Source organism: Episyrphus balteatus, chromosome 1 (assembly GCF_945859705.1).
Source record: "Episyrphus balteatus chromosome 1, idEpiBalt1.1, whole genome shotgun sequence".
NCBI lineage: Eukaryota > Metazoa > Arthropoda > Insecta > Diptera > Syrphidae > Episyrphus > Episyrphus balteatus.
The window spans coordinates 50,535,014-50,553,262 of NC_079134.1; the positions used below are offsets into that span (position 1 = coordinate 50,535,014).

General features: G+C 32.7%; 2 protein-coding genes across 2 annotated transcripts; one reads left to right on the forward strand and one right to left on the reverse strand.

Moving 5' to 3' along the window:
* Positions 1-5: 5 nt before the first annotated feature.
* Positions 6-4,301, reverse strand: LOC129905925 (zinc finger matrin-type protein 5). The gene is made up of 3 exons (XM_055981552.1): positions 4,043-4,301; positions 304-441; positions 6-238 (listed from the first exon to the last, which is right to left on the reverse strand). Exons 1-3 carry the CDS (start codon positions 4,170-4,172, stop codon positions 72-74), a joined length of 435 nt encoding a protein of 144 aa, XP_055837527.1. The 5' UTR covers positions 4,173-4,301; the 3' UTR covers positions 6-71.
* A 5,574-nt stretch (positions 4,302-9,875) lies between these two features.
* On the forward strand, positions 9,876-17,817 carry LOC129906286 (cysteine-rich protein 2-binding protein). Its single transcript, XM_055981973.1, has 9 exons — positions 9,876-10,199; positions 10,258-10,395; positions 13,026-13,174; positions 13,232-13,388; positions 13,452-13,772; positions 16,381-16,674; positions 16,726-16,966; positions 17,041-17,329; positions 17,398-17,817. Exons 1-9 carry the CDS (start codon positions 9,976-9,978, stop codon positions 17,751-17,753), a joined length of 2,169 nt encoding a protein of 722 aa, XP_055837948.1. The 5' UTR covers positions 9,876-9,975; the 3' UTR covers positions 17,754-17,817.
* The last annotated feature ends 432 nt before the right edge of the window (positions 17,818-18,249 follow it).

Sequence of the window (18,249 nt, forward strand, 5' to 3'; positions counted from 1 at the left end):
AGAAATTGGTAGCTAAAAAGAACTCTTTCATTATTTTATATTCCTTTGGCATACATTTATTTTGCAATTGATCAGCCCCATTGGCTATTGAAGCAGGAGTCATCTATTCTTTCAAAATCAATTGGCAGTAGTGACGTTGGTGTTGGTTGCGGTATTTGTTTGCGTCTTTTGGAGTTATTCCAAGGTAAAGGATCTGTTTCTCTTGTGTCCTTTTCTTTTTTAAATCGGTTTTTATCAACTTTAGAAATATATGAAATAATTAACGATTTTGGTAAATACAAGCTAAAAATATAAACAAATTACTTAAAAACTGCAAATAGTTCAATTCATCAGGAGTGTAATGACTAAACCGGCAGAAAAATCCGAATGAGCATTCCAAATTGTTTGAAATTTTCTTGCATGGAATTTTTATTTTTTCTTCGACTATTATTTGTTCAGGGTCTGCAACATGAAGAGTTTAATGTAGATGTAATTTAGTTATAGTCCAGTAATTTTAGGTTTTATCTGCGGAAAAATTCATAGTGTGCTGAATTTTGGTATACACCTGCGTTTTAATGAAGATGTGAAAAATCAACATTGATATCGTGCCGGCTTAAAAAGTTGTAAGGGTCAAAAGGTCACGAAAAGTTTTTCGCAAATATCTCGCGACCTATTGATCGGAGGTCATCAGAGGTTATTAAGGTATAACTATAACGGCCACTTTTTTCAAAAAGTGAAAATTTTCAAACTCATTTTGTGACTGTTTTTCCCACCACAAAATTAAAAATAATTATGCAGAAAGCTTAGTTAAAGCCTTATAAAAATTGTTCCTCGTGAAACTATCTACAACATATGCCTGTAACAATTTTCTGCAAAATGAACCGTTTTGGTAGTAGAGCGTAGAGAAGATGACTAGATTGCACTCACTCACATACGAAAAAATACATAATTTTTTGGTTTATTTTACTCAATAAGCGCCTTCATTATTTAGAACACACTTTTTAAACATGGTTCAATTTTAGTTTTGAGCTTGTTATCAATTTTCCAAACATAAATTCCTTAGAAAATGTCGTTTGGAGCTTCTCAAGAGAAAAGTTGCAGAATATCTTATAACAGTTATAACAAAATTAGCTGCTGAAAAAGCTTAATGGTAATTTAAGATTGATAAATTAAGATTGATTAAGAAATCATTATTATTCATTTACCCCCACTACCACGCCCTTTTAAAAATATTGTAAGAGTAATAAAGGATCCAGATATTGTTCTTAGAAAATCTAAAAACTGCTATTTACAATTTACATGTACCTAAACCATTTTTTTTTTTTATTTGTTTGTATTATTGGAACCACCTTACCGATTTTAATTACATTAAATGGAAAGGAATAACTCATTATACTGTTGTCTAGGTCCACGTCCACGCAAAATGAAAAACCCGAATTATAGTAAAAAAAAACAGTCAAAAAACCACTGTCGCTTTTTCGTTTCATCGTGTTTCAAATCATAACGATACTAAAGAATAAATTTTACTTTCTCCATTTGTCTTTTCGGATAAGGATCTCTAGCTTGCGGCCAAAAAAATAAAAATCTGACAAAAATGTAGAAAATCTCCTTTTTGTCAGATTTTCAATTTTCTCGAAAACTAGAATCAATTAAGGCAGTTTTCTTTATAATTCAATTTTGTATTCAAATCCCCAATCTTGACAAAAATAGTATTGGATGAGTTTTTTTAAATTCAAAATTTTGACATTGAAATCGATTATTTCAAAAACAATTAACTTAAAGAACTTAATTTAAAAGCTCGAATTAAGCGTAATATTCTAGCTTTTAAAAAAGGTATCATTTATAACTGTAAGTGTTACCATTGACTTTTAATATTTTTTTTTTGAAGTGAAAACTTCTTTAGTATCGTGGTGATTTGAAACAAGATGAAACGAAAACGCGACACGACTTCAACATGTTATAACTTTTTTGTGAAAAAATAATAGATAGATGAATGAAATTTGTACTGTAGATAGGTAATTAAATAAATTATAATTGTACAAAATTTCAATTAATTTCATATTCAAAATTTAGAGATAACGGTAAAAAGATGTTCTTTTCCAACACACGTTATATCTGATCTAGTGCACATACAAATTTGATTTATGTAACTTTAATACGCATGCTGATAACATAACCTTTTATTTGATATATCACACATAAACGTGCTCTACAAGTTACACAATCTTAAATTGAACAAAATTTAAAAATACCTCAAAACACCTGTGGAGATCTGTTGGCGATGACCAGCTACCAGTGTAGGAAGTACCGTAATCTCAGTCTGGAAATTCGACATGGTTGACTCTAAAAAATTCTAACTTCTCTTGTAGACTTCTTTGAAATAAGATTTATACATTATTATACAAGGTGAAACAATAAGCTTTCACATGGTATACAATTTTGTATAGGTTGTCAAACAAAAAAATTGATTTAATAGCATGAGACCATAAAAATAAATGTTTTTTTTGCTTTTTGGATGAAATTTCATCGAGTTTAAAAAATTCTAGCTCTCTTTGCAAATGTCTCATAGACCTGATCGATATATACATATATTTTGAGCTTGGACATGGTAGAAACATGATTGAAAAGTCAAATAAAAGGTGAAAAAATAAGCAATATAATACCTATATAAATAAAATAAATAAAATAAAATATAATAAATAAATAAAAGCTTTCAGATAAATTTAAAATTTGTTATTTTTTTAATTTATTAGGTTGTCATATAAAAGATATGGATTTAAAGGTGATGGAATAAAAAAAGGTAAGTTTTTTCGATTTTTATTTTATGCAAGAAAATTAATTTTTAAGGTTTCACTTCTACCACGTGTGAATTGCACACATGATTTTTTTTTTGTTATTTTAAGTAATTTTTAAGAAAATAATTTTTGCGACCAAATGAAGTTTTCAATTGCCAATAAAAAACGCAGTGGCACCTGGTGGCACCCAAATTTAGCTTTTATCGAAAGGTAATTTCATAAGGAAAATGTTTTTAATAGTCTCTAACTGTAGGCAAGTGTAGCTAAAATTATATATACAAAAATATGAAAAAATTAAGCCATTTTTTCTCTTTTCTTTAAATAATTATATAAAATAATTAACATCCTTAAAACTAATAATTTCTTCGATTTACAATAGACAAATGATGGCATCTTTATGGAAAAACAAAAGTGTATGAGTCAGCTGAAGCAAAAAAAAATTACACAACTTTAATTTCAGGGTATTTTCTTTTCGTTTTTTATACTTTCAACAACTTGTCCCTTAACAAAGCTCTAAAAAGTAAACTACAAGTCCGATTTTAGTAATTATTTCTGATTTTGATTCAGATTTTATTCTAGAATTTAGAAATACAGTAAAACCCGGATAAGTGCCTCTCGCTTAAGTGCCTAACCCGCATAAGTACCTTTGTTTTTTTAGAACCAAAATTTTAAGGATTTTTTTCATATACAACTCATCTCTTAAGTACCTTTCGCTTAACTACCTTCCCCGCTTAATTACCTGCAATTTCAAATACTTATAATTGAATTTACTTGCAGAAATTTCTTTTAAGTACACATTTGAAACAAGTTTCAACAATAAGAAAAACTTCGTTTGCTATAGCGCTTTAAAATTCAAAAATTTTACTAAAGGTAGAAACTAACTTGTTAGCTATTTTAAACTTTCAAAGTAAATTTTGTTTGTGAAGATTAGTTTTAGAGTTATCAAACATGTTATTTTTTATTATTGAATAAATAAAGAGATAAGTGCCTATGAGCACTTAAGCAAGTTCTTGTAAGTACCTAACCCGCTTTAGTGCCTATCAAAACGGGGCATTTAAGGTGAGGTACTTATCCGGGTTTTACTGTATGTAGTATTGAAAATGTTCTCCGAGGTACTTAAAATTTTGGACTTTTTTCCGCAAAATCCCCAGTGTGCGACGCCGGAATAAAGGTGTTTACCAAAATTCAGCCCACTAGGAATTTTTCAGATTGGGGTTAAAAATGACTAAAATGACTGGACTATTGCGATAATAATAATAATTACAAACCTTTGAACTTTTGTAAGTAATTTGCTTTGGCGATGTTATGAGAAGTTCCTATATTATGGTTTTTACGAACATTTATATCATTTTTCATAAAACACTCACAATAATCACACCAATAGCTTTTGCCACCCATGGTTTTTCTTAATACAACAAATGGCAAATTGTATTGTTATTTAAGTTTTTAATCGAATGGAAACAAAATTATAACAAAAAATACCCAAATGTTTTTGTTTACTATTCCATCTAACATAAATGAATTTTGATTCATTTATGATGCCATGGTATGTATGATCTATGGTTCTCTGTTCATTCAAAAAATAAACTAGTTCAGATTCCTGCTTCGGAGGACTTCAGGACAAACTATAAGGGCTTGACCACACCGGAAAGATATGCGGAGGCGGTTTGGATAATTGTATGAACAAAATTCCAAAGTGGAAGTCAACGTTCAGTTGTGGAAATTTGTTCCTACATTCACTTAAAGCACTACCGCATTCTTTTCCAGTGTGGCCAAGCCTTTAACGCTTGTTCACACAGAGGGGTACATGCGGTAGCGGTACGCGTAATTGTATGAAAAAAATTCCAAACTGACACATCAACGTTCAGAAGTGGAATTTTTTTCATACAATTACGCGTACCGCTACCGCATATACCCTTCTGTGTGGCCACCCAACTAACATTTCAGCTTCGGTTAAGGTATTACAAAAGCTACATTTCAGCTTCTTTTAAACTTTAGTAAGGTTGTTGGGCATGGAAAAAGGAGAACGTTATACAAGTTTGACCCTCTATATGGATTTTAAACGAAGCTTTACCGAAGCTCTACCGAAGCTTTGAGATTTGACAGATACCTTCGGAAGAGCTTGTATAGCTCTTTAATACATGTCTTATCGAAACTAAAAAAAAACAACTACAAAAACAAAAAAGAATTTTTTTTAACTGGTTTTTATTTGATTTTAAATCATGAATTTTATCTTTTGACCTGAAATTATATATATTATTCCATTAGTTTTTAGTGAATCTATTGATAATAATTTTAAAAGTATATCATTTTTTTACCACACCCAGGAATCGAACTTCGTACCTACTTGGTGGCAGTCAGCGTTGTTCTTGGAAAATAAATATAAGGGGCCACTTTCGGGGCCATTTCAACATTTTAGGGGCCATTTCATTTTTCATGTAAAATTTTTTTTTTAAAACACATATCAAAACACATAAACCAGGTATATTTTGTTTATTTAATTATTTTTTCTAATAAGTTAAACACAAACTAAATATATACATACATAAGTAGGTACTATAGTCTATAGATACAAGTAAGCAGTGTCAGCGTTACCGTTTATATTTTTAAAAGGTCGCTAAAAAAGTCGCTAATCTAAAAAATTGAATAAAAGTAGCTTTTTTTGTCGAAGAATTCGCTATTTAAAAAAGAAGGTCACTAAACGGTTTTCATATGTTTTTACATAGAAAAATAAACTCAAGTTGTCTTGAAACAAAGTTTTTATTAACAACAAAAAAATAACAAAATTAGAAAAAAAAAAAAAAACAGTCTTCATTTTAGGAACTTAAATTTAGTTCGACGCTACGCTTGGACCGTTAAGATTTGAAGTATGAAACATTTAATTTGAACAATGATAAAATATTAAAAGAAAAAAGACTTTCAAGTTTCCCAATATATTTTTTTCCCTTTCCAATTTCACTGAAAATTCCATCTTTTTGTTCTTTGAGTTTGAATTGAAGTTGTGGGTAGGTAAAATGGATGAGTTTATGGGTAGGCGTTTTTCTTTTTCAATTCAGAAAAAATCTCTGAACAGAACCAGAACATTCGGAGCACGCTCTGAATAGCCTCTGAACATTTGTCTATTTACCTTAAATTTTCTTTTACAGAAACAAGAAATTAAATTTAAAACTTAAATTAAAATAAAAAAAAAACTAGACCGACTACTGCACTTTTGCACCATTATTTTATTTGTTTGAAATTCTTTTTTTCAATATCACTTGCTAAATGCTTGTGTTCAGCATTCAACTCGGTCTGCTCAGTTATTTTATTCGCGCTCTGAACAAGTTCAGAATACTTTCGTAACGAAAAAAGAAATTGAAGCTCTAAATATTCAGAGGTAAAAAGAAATACAATTTCTAGAAAAAAAAGTCGCTATTATGAAATTGGTGAAAAGGTCGCTTTGAATAAAAAGTCGTCGCTTGGTCGCTAAGGCTTCAAAAAGGTCGCTTATAGCGACTAAAGTCGCTTAGCGGTAACGCTGAGCAGTGTTGCCGTTGGGAAACTCAAAACGGTCGCAAAAAAGGGTCACTAAATAATAATAGTCTAATAAAAGGAAGGTAATAGAAAAACTTAACCCCTGGTCTTTGGATCATTTCATCACCAAATGGCGAATTCCGCAATGTTGGAAAACTGTAATTGATCTATAACTCGCAGCCTATTGGTTTGACCGAATAAGTTATTTGATCCAAACTGTTTCTTCTATGTTAGATATAACTTTATAAATAAAGTCCCCAAATTTGTTTTCATGAAGATCGAACAATAGTACAGGAAAGATAGACTTTTTCGTGGAACGAAATATAGGACGGCTGAATTTTTCAAATCTGAAAGAGGGGTATTAGAAAAGCTTAAGTCCTGGTTTTCGGGACGCCACCCCCCTGGTGAAATCCGCCATTTTGGAAAACGCGAATCGCTCTATATCTCCAAAACTATTCGTCCTAGAGAAATGGTTATCTGACCAAAGCTCTTGGAAATTTAATAATCTTTTTCTTTGTCCTACATTATTTTTCTAAGCGGACAATAGTTTTGAGGTTATGTTGTTTTAATTTATTTTTTTTCGGTTTTTTTAAGTTTTTATCATTCCCGCTAATAGTAACATAATTTTTTAAACAGTTAAAGTTATAGACCATCAAATTACCAATAATTTCGTGTATTTTTGAAAGTCATGCGATGTATGAGTCGAAAGTTATTGACCTGAAAACTATAGTCTAAGTACAGGAAAGTTAGTAAACAAAACAGGCATTTTGTGAAACGAAATATAGGGAGGCTGATTTTTTCAAATCTGAAATAAGGGTATTAGAAAAGCTTTAGTCCTGGTTCTAGGGACGCCAACCTCCTAGCGAAATCCCCCATTTTGAAAAACGTGAATTGGTCTATAGATATCTGCTACACTATTGACTTGACCAAATAAGTTACCAAAGTTGAAGGTAATATAAAAATATCTTTTCTTGTACACTCACTGTTTTTCTTGTGCATTCACTGTTTTTCAGCGAGGACAACACTTTTGAGGATATGTTGTTTTATTTTTCGTTTTTTTTTAAATTTTTCTCAGTATGTGTTAGAAACATAATGTTTTAGGCCGTGTGTGAATTGCGTTAAATAGTAAAAACCGTGCAAAAATTTTTGACACTATTGTGGTGAACAAAAAAATTTCAAAAAAAAAAATTATTGTTTAGTTTTTGCCTTTTTTCTGCCATGATACTCCTTTTTAATAATAAAAAAAAAAAACAAAACCATCTGCAAAAAATATATATAATATAATATAATCTTCAAAAGTATACCAAAATAATGTAAATTTGATGTTCTACAACTTTAATCATGGTAAAAAATTATGCTTCTATCATAGAGACTGAGAAAAATTTAAAAAAACGAAAAATAAAAAATAAAAAAAACAACATAACCTCAAAAGTGTTGTCCTCGCTGAAAAACAGTGAATGCACAAGAAAAGATATTTATATTACCTACAACTTTAGTTACGTAACTTATTCGGTCAAGCCAATAGTTTATTAGATATAGGCCAATTCGCGTTTTTCAAAATGGCGGATTTCGTCATGGGGTTGGCGTCCCGAAAACCAGGACTTAAGCTTTTCTAATACCCCTCTTTCAGATTTGAAAAATTCAGCCGTCCTATATTTCGTTCCACAATATGCCTGTTTTTTTACTAACTTTCCTGTACTACAACCGGGGCTTCCGAACTACCGAACTAGGCCAGGAAAATTGGTTCTTAACAATCTAATATATTTAATTTATTTTGGATTTTATTAAATGTTTTTGTTTTTTTTTTTTGGCCATAAACTTTTTAAAATCATTTTAGTCTTTTTCCCAATGAAATAAAAATAACAGTGGACTGAATACTTCAGAAGCCTTTATCAATCAGGTTTAAACTAGATATAAAGATAAAGGAAAACAAATATCATTTGTCGTCCTTTCTCTTCAGTGAATGCATTCGCAAAATATTTTGACAATCGATCTTTAGTCGATAACTACTTAAAAAATCATCAAATTGTTAATACAACTAATTTATTTTGTAAAAATGCCTGTATTAATTAAAGAATTTCATTAAATGGGGCCATTTGCTGTTGGCCCTGGGCACGGGGCCAAAATATAAATTCTTGGGCCAAATGGCCCAATTGGGCACATTTGCACAACGCTGGTGGCAGTCCGCCACTCAACCCACTCGGCCATCCTAGTATATTCATTAATGAAATCAAAATCTTAATCAGTTCAAAAACCAGAAATGTCAAAACAAAATGTCTGAGCTAAATTATTCAATGTCAAAACCAAAAAGTGTCCGAGCTAGATTATTCAATATCAAAACCAAAAATCAAATACTAAACTTGGTAATTTCTGTAAAGCTTCTATAAATTCATTAAGCAGGCTTTTCCGAAAACAATCTTTTTTCGTTTAAGTTCCTTTAACAGTATTTAAACAACTTATTAGAAGTTTTTAAACAAGTTCGAACTTCTATAAGCAATTAAATTCTGAAGCAAGCTCAATACAAGCTGTATAAAAAGTAGTACCTGTGAGATCTCAATTTATAGAAGCTGTTGTGCTAGTTGGGCAAGCCTTAAGGCTAGACCCCTTTTCACTAGAGCCCAAATGAGATCATTTCGAGTGTCCTATCGTATAGAAAAAAAAAAATAAATTTTATATCTTAACTGACCCAATTTGCGAAATTATCTCATTTGGGCTCTAGTGAAAACAGGGGTCGAATTACGGCATACGTTCGTTAACGAATGGTTGCTATGTGTCCCTATCGTTTTCTAATAATTAAATAGGGACAGAAATAGTCAAAACGTTCACGTATGATCGTTATCGTGCGCCGTAATTCGACAGGCTATTAGTTTCCATTCAAAATTATCGATATGATGTTCAGATAAAATTTAGCTCGGCAAATTTTTTGCTTAAATTTATCTCGATTTGCTAAATAATTAGCTCGGTCTGTCTTAAAACGATATCTTTTTTATCGTCGGTAGCCGTTGGTAATGAAGGGCATTTAAAGCCAACCAACCGACGACAAAAACGCGACAGTGCTTTTGAATGATGTCAAAATCCTTTTAAAAAAATAGATCTGGGGCCGCATATCACGGCATACGTTCGTTAACGTTATGTTCGCTATGTGTCCCTATCTTTTTCTACTGATTAAATAGAGATATCAATTGTCAAAACGATAACGTATGCTCGTAATCGTGCGCCGTGATGATTTTACCCCTGAAATAAATTTTTTTTTTTGTTGAAAGGAGTTCGACATCAGACAAATTCCAAAGCTGAAGCCTGGTACGCTGCTCGCGCTAAATTTTAGCTCCCATACAAATTATCGAAAATTTTTAGCCGAGATAAAATGGATCCCATACAAGTTATCGATAACTTGTATGGGAATTTTATCTCGGCTAAAATTTAGCGCGAACAGCGTACCAGACTTGAACGTCAAAGTTCCGGTTTTGAAAAGTTTGTGTGTGTACAAGAGTCTACACTGATTGCGTACATGTCGCATCATTGTGGACATAGCCTTAAGATTTGTCTCCACGGCATTTCTCACTGAACAACTCTCGATCTTTGACATTAGCTGTCAGCGTGCTCCCAAACTTCAATTTTGTGTATTTTCAAACAAATATTTTTATTTTGTTTGGCGAAAAATATTAAAAATAAATAAAATTAATAAACTATGGAATCGGATACTCCAAAAACATGCTCATATTGTTCAGCTGTAATCGAAAGCGATGACTTTCTTGATTGTACAGTATGCCACTCAAATGTCCATATAAAATGCCTGAAACGACCAGGTACTCCAGGGGATCTCCTTGGTGATGTCTTCTTCATATTTACTTGCACTAATTGCTCAACTTTGGAAGGAAAACAAGAAGAATTTGTGCGACAAAAACTTCCATGGTATGACCAAAGGAATAAGGAAGCTATAAATAATGTATTAATAATGTCTGTTCCTTAGGTTAATGATAATTACAATGGCAATCTACAATCTATCAATCAAATCGAATGGTCTCAGTCATCATGGACACTTTCACTGGAGAACCCACATAGTTAGTTTTATTGACAAGCACTGGGAGCACTTATTTGAACCTAACACGTAAGTTTATGATTGTTTTTTGTTGTATTGTATTATACTATGTTTCCATCTACGCTAAATCCGAGATTTAACTAAGTAGATTTAGAATAAATCGAGATTTATTTTAAATCTACTTCGCTTAATCTCAGATTTTGGTTCAGCTACCTTAAATCTAAGATTTTCACCTACTCTCAATCCGAGATTTAGAATAAAACTCGAGATTTATGCTAAATCTACTCAGCTAAATCTCGGATTTAGGGTAGGTGGAAACGTAGTATTAGATTTATTGCTTCCCCTAAAGGTTACAAGTTTTCCTTCTCCCTACTCTTCTCCTCTCTCTGGCGTCTTATTACTTCTAATTTCTTCTAAACCCTTTATCCACTTGTGTTTACTTTCCTTCATCTCCGCCTGACCTGCATGTTCCTAATATACAGCCATGGACAAAAAAATGGCGCACTTTCGACTATTCTTACAAAAATTGAATTTATTTGGGACCTGTGAACTTGAATATTATAATTTTTGATTCAGGACATGAATTAGCTTATGAAAATTCATAACATTAATAATTAGAAAGTATTTCATTTTAATTAAATTTTTAAAAGTTATAATTTGTAGAGAATACCTTTTTTCTTGGGGACAAAGAAATATCACACATTCCTAAAATCGTAAAAAAAAAATCATTTCTAAGCTAAAATTATTCCAATAAAATCCGGCAGGTGCAAATATCGTTTTTTTCGTGCTAAAACCAAACTTGTTCTATTTTTTATGCATTTTTAGGGTCATTGTCATGCGTGAATATCCAATTTACTTGCGAGAAATATGGTTCTATGGTATTCTTAAGTATATTAAGATGGAAGAATGCATCCATTCTGCCGTCCACCTAACCAATGGGCCCTTTCCATGGTAGGAAAATGCGCACTAAACCATCAAATCCCATCCTTTTTGTTTCCTCGTTTTGAGAGTATACTTACGTTTGTACTTTTTACACTTAGGGTGATTGAAAAATGTTTTGCCATTAGGTACAATGCAGTTTACCTTTATTTCAACACTTCAACAGACTTTAACACAAAACTGCATGTTTTTGTTCAGATGTTTTTTTAGCAAATATTATGTGACCTTGATGTTTGTATTATAACATTGGGTTTTTGATTGCTTACTCGTCTATAAAACTCAGCATCATTAGGTCTTCTTCTTATAAGTCTGCTTGACACTTTTTTCACCGAATTCTTTATTAACTTTGGCCATAATCGTGCGAAATGACTTAAAAGGTCGACATTTGCATTTCTTTCTGATCGCTTTATCCACTCGTATGGAAGTTTTGTGGGGAAGACGTTCGTGCAATTTATTTTCATAGTTTAAATTTCTATTTGATCTTACTAAATAAATTGCATTATCCACCATTTACTCGAAAAATTTAGAGTTAAAGCTATTTGAGAAGGATTTTTCCCTTGACTGTGAACCTCAAACATAATTCTCCTTTTTTTCGCAGTTTAATGAATTTTTGAGTCCGTTTTTTCAAAAGCACTTGATAACTTAATAAATAAATGCACTTTCTTGAACAAATTTTGAACACAGAATAAAAATTTAACAGGAAAAAAAAAATTTGTGCTTTTTCTGTGTCCACAAGCAAAAGAGTCAGGAAAAGCATTAACATGTAACTGCAAATAAATATTGAAAATAACGCATCTTTTAAGACTTTATTGACTCGATCACTTTAGGTCGACAAAATACCCAAATCAAAAAATTTATAAAAAGCATTTCACGTATCTGAAATTCGAATTACATGATTTTTCTCAATAGTGTGCTATTTCTCTGTCGATAGCTGTATGTTCCCAGTACGGCTTCCGTAGCCATTCTTCTTTCGAAAATGCGTGCTTTTGGCGTCGATGAATTTCTTCTTCGTTGGATTAAAAATTACCTTTCGAACCGTTCAATACAAATATTGGATGGATTCAAGTCTGAAACCTACAAAATGAATGCTGGTGTGCCCCTGGGCTCCGTTCTGTCTCCGACTCTCTTTCTCATTTTTATAAATAATCTCCTGTCTGAAACTTCTAATCCACTCAACTGTTTTGCTGATGATAGTACCCTCAGTTTTTCTTATTCGTTTCCTGATTCTCGCCCATGTTCTTCGGATGTGGATCTTGAACGGCTTAATATGATAAGCTGTGATCTTGATAGCATTGTCCGATGGGGAATACAAAATGAGTGGTACTTATTAGGTATTTATTTACTAGGCATATTTATACTCAAAGCTTGAGTATAACTCCAACATCTGGGCACGTGCTCCAATAACCTCGTTGAGTTTGTTGGAATGGAAAATAGAGGTATAAAAAGGATAGGTGAAAGATCAATAACTGATACAATTACGTCTCTCGAGCACCATCGCGTCATAACCTGAGTATTTTGAGTCTTTTATTGACTCCCTTCTTTCCTTCTCCTGTTCACATCATACTTCCCTTTCCAATCCCTCGTATGTGTTCATAGTGAAAGGAAGGGGGGGCTTCCTTTCATTTCTTCTTTTCCTTGTTCCCTTCCTTTTCCATCTGCTAGTTTTTCCATGAACTGCTCTTAACATTATCTTATCTCTTTTCTTTTTCCTCTTTCAAATTATTTTTTTGTTTTTGTTTACGTTAATGTTTTAACATTAGAAAACGCCGGAAAAAGTGGATTGGTTCTGTGTCGGGGGCTCTATCGCATAACAGTCCAGAATTCTTTCAATCTGGCCAAGAACTGTTCCAAGAATCTGGATGGTGGAAACTGACTTATAACCAAACACCCAAATTCTATTCAAAACTATGTAAGTCTTTAACCACAATTATCATTATCTTCACACAGTAGGTGTTTTCTTTTCCAGATGAACAATTTTCTCAGAAAAGACAGCAACTTCGAAATGACAAACGAAGTGCCGAAGAAATCAGCTATTCAAGTGATCATTCAAATTCAGCGACTGAAGATGTCAAGCGTCGTCGAGCTGATTCAGAAAATGAAGAAGAACATTGCAGTAGAACTTTGTAAGGAAACAAGAAATCACACCTCCAAAAATAAATCTTCTTCATTAAATTTTTTTCTTTCAGACCTTACATGGGTAGAAAACCAAAAACCAAACCAGTGAAACAAGTTAAAGTCGAACCTGTACCTGAGGAAGAAGAAGAAGAGAGCAAACATCTGAATTCAGTGCAATCCAGTTTGATGGATTTTCTAGCTGAAAATCTTTCTTCGGATGGCCTAATTTTCAATGACATTCAACCAGATGACTTGGCCAAAAACGAATTGCTTCCGTTGATAGGAACAACAGATAATTCGAATTTCTTTGATATAAGTCCAACAAAAAACAATGATTTAAAATTGGGTAGTTTTTCGGAAAATTTCGATCAAGATGAAGTTCCACATACAAGGTAATACCATTATGTTCTTAGAAAGTAAGAGCGATGGATGATTCTCTGTTTAAACTCGATTTTAACATTCAAAATATATTTACTTATTTTTTTAACAAACTTCTTATCCATTAAGTAGCCATGCCTTGCCTTTCAATGATTCTCAAACGGCTACCGTAATCTGGTTCATTCCCAAGGCGGACAAAGAGTGCTCCCACGTCAAACTTAAAAAATTGAATCTGTCTCAAAAAATTCTCGAATGCACTTGATTCTCAATCACCTCTTCCGGAGATGGTGCAGCATTGTTATTCAGCTTTGTTGAATCCATTATGGATTCGGGCTTCAATCAAAAAGCTTCTCCACCCAGCCCTATCCTTAGCTAGGTGGAACAAAATCCCGTATGATAACGAAACAAATCTGACCGATTTGAAATCCAAATCAAATCCAAATAGCTCGTAATATGTGAGCCCACTGTATATTAGCCAACTAAAAGGTGTCATAACACGACTGCATCATTCGCCGGCACGCTATGTGGCTTGGCTTATTCTCTAACAATTTCTCCAGAAGTTGAGTTAATGAGGAGAAAAAAAAAAACCGTTCCCACATCTTCTATTTCATGCCCTGCTCTTTCATCCAGATTCTAGGCGGAAAACTCATTTGGGAGAGTATTTTAAAAATGACTCGTCTTTTAGCCAACAACGACATTAAAAGTCTTTTCTGCTTCATTAAAGTTCTAAATGATTTGTAGAAAGATTCTACAAATTTATCTAGTGTCACAATACGCCATTCTTTGACTTAATCGGGCCGACATCAGTTGTTAACCACCTTTACCTTACCTAACCTAGACCAGATCTTCTGAAATTAGCTGTCGCTTGGTTTTTAAAACGAAAGTTCTCTCAAACTTGGGGCTAGGACCGCAAGACCTTCTTGGGTGGAGGGTTGATGTAGTCGCAACCAATTTAGTTAACGTATTTAAGTTTTTTGGACTACATTAATTTCTTGATCCAGCTCATAAAGATCATCAATGGATCTGCTTTATTCCCCTCGCAGACAGTACTGAATATTTGTCTTTTCCCTTTTCCCTTTATTATCCAACGGGACCTCCAAAGTTAGAGTTTTGTTAAATAAGCGCTTCGTCTTCCGAATAAACAGGTTTAAACTCATTTGTTGTGCCACATATAAAAAGCAGGGGTCGAATCAAGGCACACGATTACGATCATATGCTAACGTTTGGACTATTGATCTCGAAAGTAAATCTATACAGGATATCATTATTGGAGTTGGTATTTACTTACAGATATTTGAATTCCTTGATTACCTTGAACTTGCTGTCATGAGCAGTTAAGTTGTTTGTATTTATACTTTGGCTACAAAATCAACATTTTTGTCAGAAGTAATTCCGTATTAATATTTGTCCTTTCTTTATTAACAAGATTGAAGAAATCACACGACAGTGCATCTGAAACCCAGAAGTGTTTAACTGTAATTCATTACATGTTTAATAATTTATATATGAGTGTCAATGCCCTGCATCTCTCCCCACATAGTACCTGTTGAAAATAATGCTTGAGTACTTCTTCTATTCAATGTTCTTATTAGTGCCACTGTTTTGGAACTAGTAACTATTGGATGGCGGATCCTCTGTGATATGAGAGATGAGATCAGCCACAGTTCAGACGGTACCTTTCGATTGGATGTTTAGTTCCTCCTTTGAATCATATTTTTCTCTGTTGGGGCTAGGTCACAGACCAGCTTGATTTTTTTAAATTTCGGTCGTATGCTGATTTTGAGAAGGCACTCGCCCTGCATATTTAAGACCCGTGACTTCTTACTGCTTAAGTCTTCCTCTTATCTAACAAGCCACGCCCAAATAGCCGCTGTTTCTTCTTCTATTAAATAGAAATACAGGTTTTTGTTGAGTTTTGCAAAAACGTTTATTTTTCTTTTAAATAAATAAAGAGATAAATTAGTATTAAAAACCTTATTTATTAAAGAAATATATACATTGCAATTAACTTATATTAATATTAACTAAAATAAATATTGAATAAAAAAAACCATTGTTTTTAATCGAAATAGTGTCTTTCCATATCCTCTGTGGACTCTTTAGCGTTTGCGGAGAAAACAGTTTCATAAAAGTCCTTGGCATCATCCGGAATAGTAAAAAATTTCATTAGCTTCTGCACGTCAGCCATCTTTTTTTCCGAAACTTTTTTTTCTGGGGCAACTTTTTGAAATTGGCAGTTGTTGGACACGCTTTTGTTGAGTTTTGCAAAAACCTCCAGTAATTTTGTTGAGTTTTGAAAAAACGCTCGATTTTAAATGTTTTTTTAAATTAAAACCGTTAACTTTTTTAAAAATTTTATTTTGTCATCTTGTACGCCTGGTCGTGCCAAAAATTTCGATACCAATAACTCATTTTCGCAAAAAATGCGTTTGTTGAGTTTTGAAAAAACGCTCCTCATTTAGCTGCGCGTGGCCTATTTATCGCCGGGCATTCTAGATGCAGATCCTAAGTTCGCTCGCTGTCCAATTTTCGTTTGCCCTCAACTTTTTGATCATCCATATTCATACATTTTTTAATCGTTTTAAAAAGTTACAAACAATTAATATTTTTTTTCTTTTTTAGTCCTACAAAAACTCCAGAAGATGGACTATATCTTCCTCGTATTCTTCAAGTAACAAACTACCAACAAATGGATGCGGCCGATACAAATTCAGAAGGCACTACAATCAAAGAAGAACCTGCAAGTGAATCTGAAAACGACGATTCCTATGAAGTTGAGGAGGACGATGATGGTCCAGTAGAAGTTTGTGCCAAAAGTTTATTTACAAAACAGCCAATACGAGATTATCCTTGGTTGTCAGAGAACCAAGATGAAGAAGAGAATTTAGAAAATGAATCTCTTTTTATGGAAGGACGGTAAGAATTTTAATAATAGTTTTTTTTGTCATTATAGTATACTCTTTTTAGATTAATTCCAATGAGTGAATACGAAGAAAAAGAACTGTATAACAAGCTGCGTAACATATTGAGCATGGAACAACAGTGTAAGCTTGAAGTTCCAACTTACGTGAGACGATTCTATCGTAAATTAGTTGTAAGAGAATTGAGAAGAGCTTACTCAAAACCATTGTTCAATATTGACGCTTATGTTCAAAACAAAAGTGAATTTGAAAATGCGTCGAAGAATCAAATATTGGATCGTTATCAGGTTTGTAAATTTTATTTAATTCACATTATGAACAATAAATCAGTAACTTTCTTCATGATTTTCAACTCATTCAGATTATTTCGAGTTCAAATCAATCAGCTATGACTTCTTTTCATGCCAAAATTGCGGGATCTTTTCTCTATGAAGTTTTTGAATCTCCGTATACTTCACGAATTCTTCATCCGTTCATCTATCGTAATACAAAATGTTTTCCTCCATGGATGAAACTGATGTGTGAATTGGAACACACTGTGACTGGCAAAACTCCCAAACGATCAACAGTGGATTTTTGCTATGTTCGTCCTAATCATATTGCTGCTGTGAATGCTTTGTTGCAGTCTTACTTTTGGCCTGGCATTGATAGTGAGATGAATTTACATATATATATTTTTAAATAAATGCAATTAAAATTAATTTTCTTTTCAAAACAGTGTCCGAGTGTCTAAGCTATCCAGACTTTAGCGTTGTTGCTATGTATAAGAAACTTGTCGTGGGTTGTGCATTCCTTGTGCCAGATGTTGGATTCAATGAAGCTTATATATCTTTTATGGCTGTTCGTCCTGGTTGGCAACGCAGTGGAATTGCCAGTTTTATGTTGTATCATTTGATTCAGACTTGCATGAGCAAAGATATAACTTTGCATGTGTCTGCAACTAATCCAGCTGTGTGCCTTTATCAGAAGTTTGGATTTAAGATTGAAGAAGTAATTTTAGGTTTTTATGAAAAGTATTTGCCAATTGATTCGAAACATAGTCGACATGCATTTTTTTTGCGCTTGATGCGATAGTTGGTAAATAAGTGAAAGTTTTATTTCACTGATTGGCATTATGTATAAAAAATTGTAAATAAAAAAAAAAACAACTGTTTTTAAAATTAACATACCTTCCTACATACTTAATTTTTTTGTTTCCCTGCAATTATGTACGCTTAAACGAAATGCGTATGTGGTAAAAAATGTTCCACATACGCCACAGCGAGTTATACTAAATCTAATTCGACTGCTATTGGTGAACAAGTCCATGGTGCCTACTTATAGGGGCCATTTAAGTTAAAGTTCCTTAGAATTTTGTTCTTTATTTTTTTTTTCAAGTTGTCATTCTTAAGAAACAAAATGTAATATTTGCTTATGAAGCTCCCTAAAATGACATTATTAGGGTTTTCGGATTATCCGCGCAATTGGATAGATCGTGACGAGTTTATTAAAGGGTCCAACGTACGAGATAGCTTAAAAATGTCGTCCCGATTGAAATTTTGATGTCGTTTTATTTCGATCGCTTCACGAA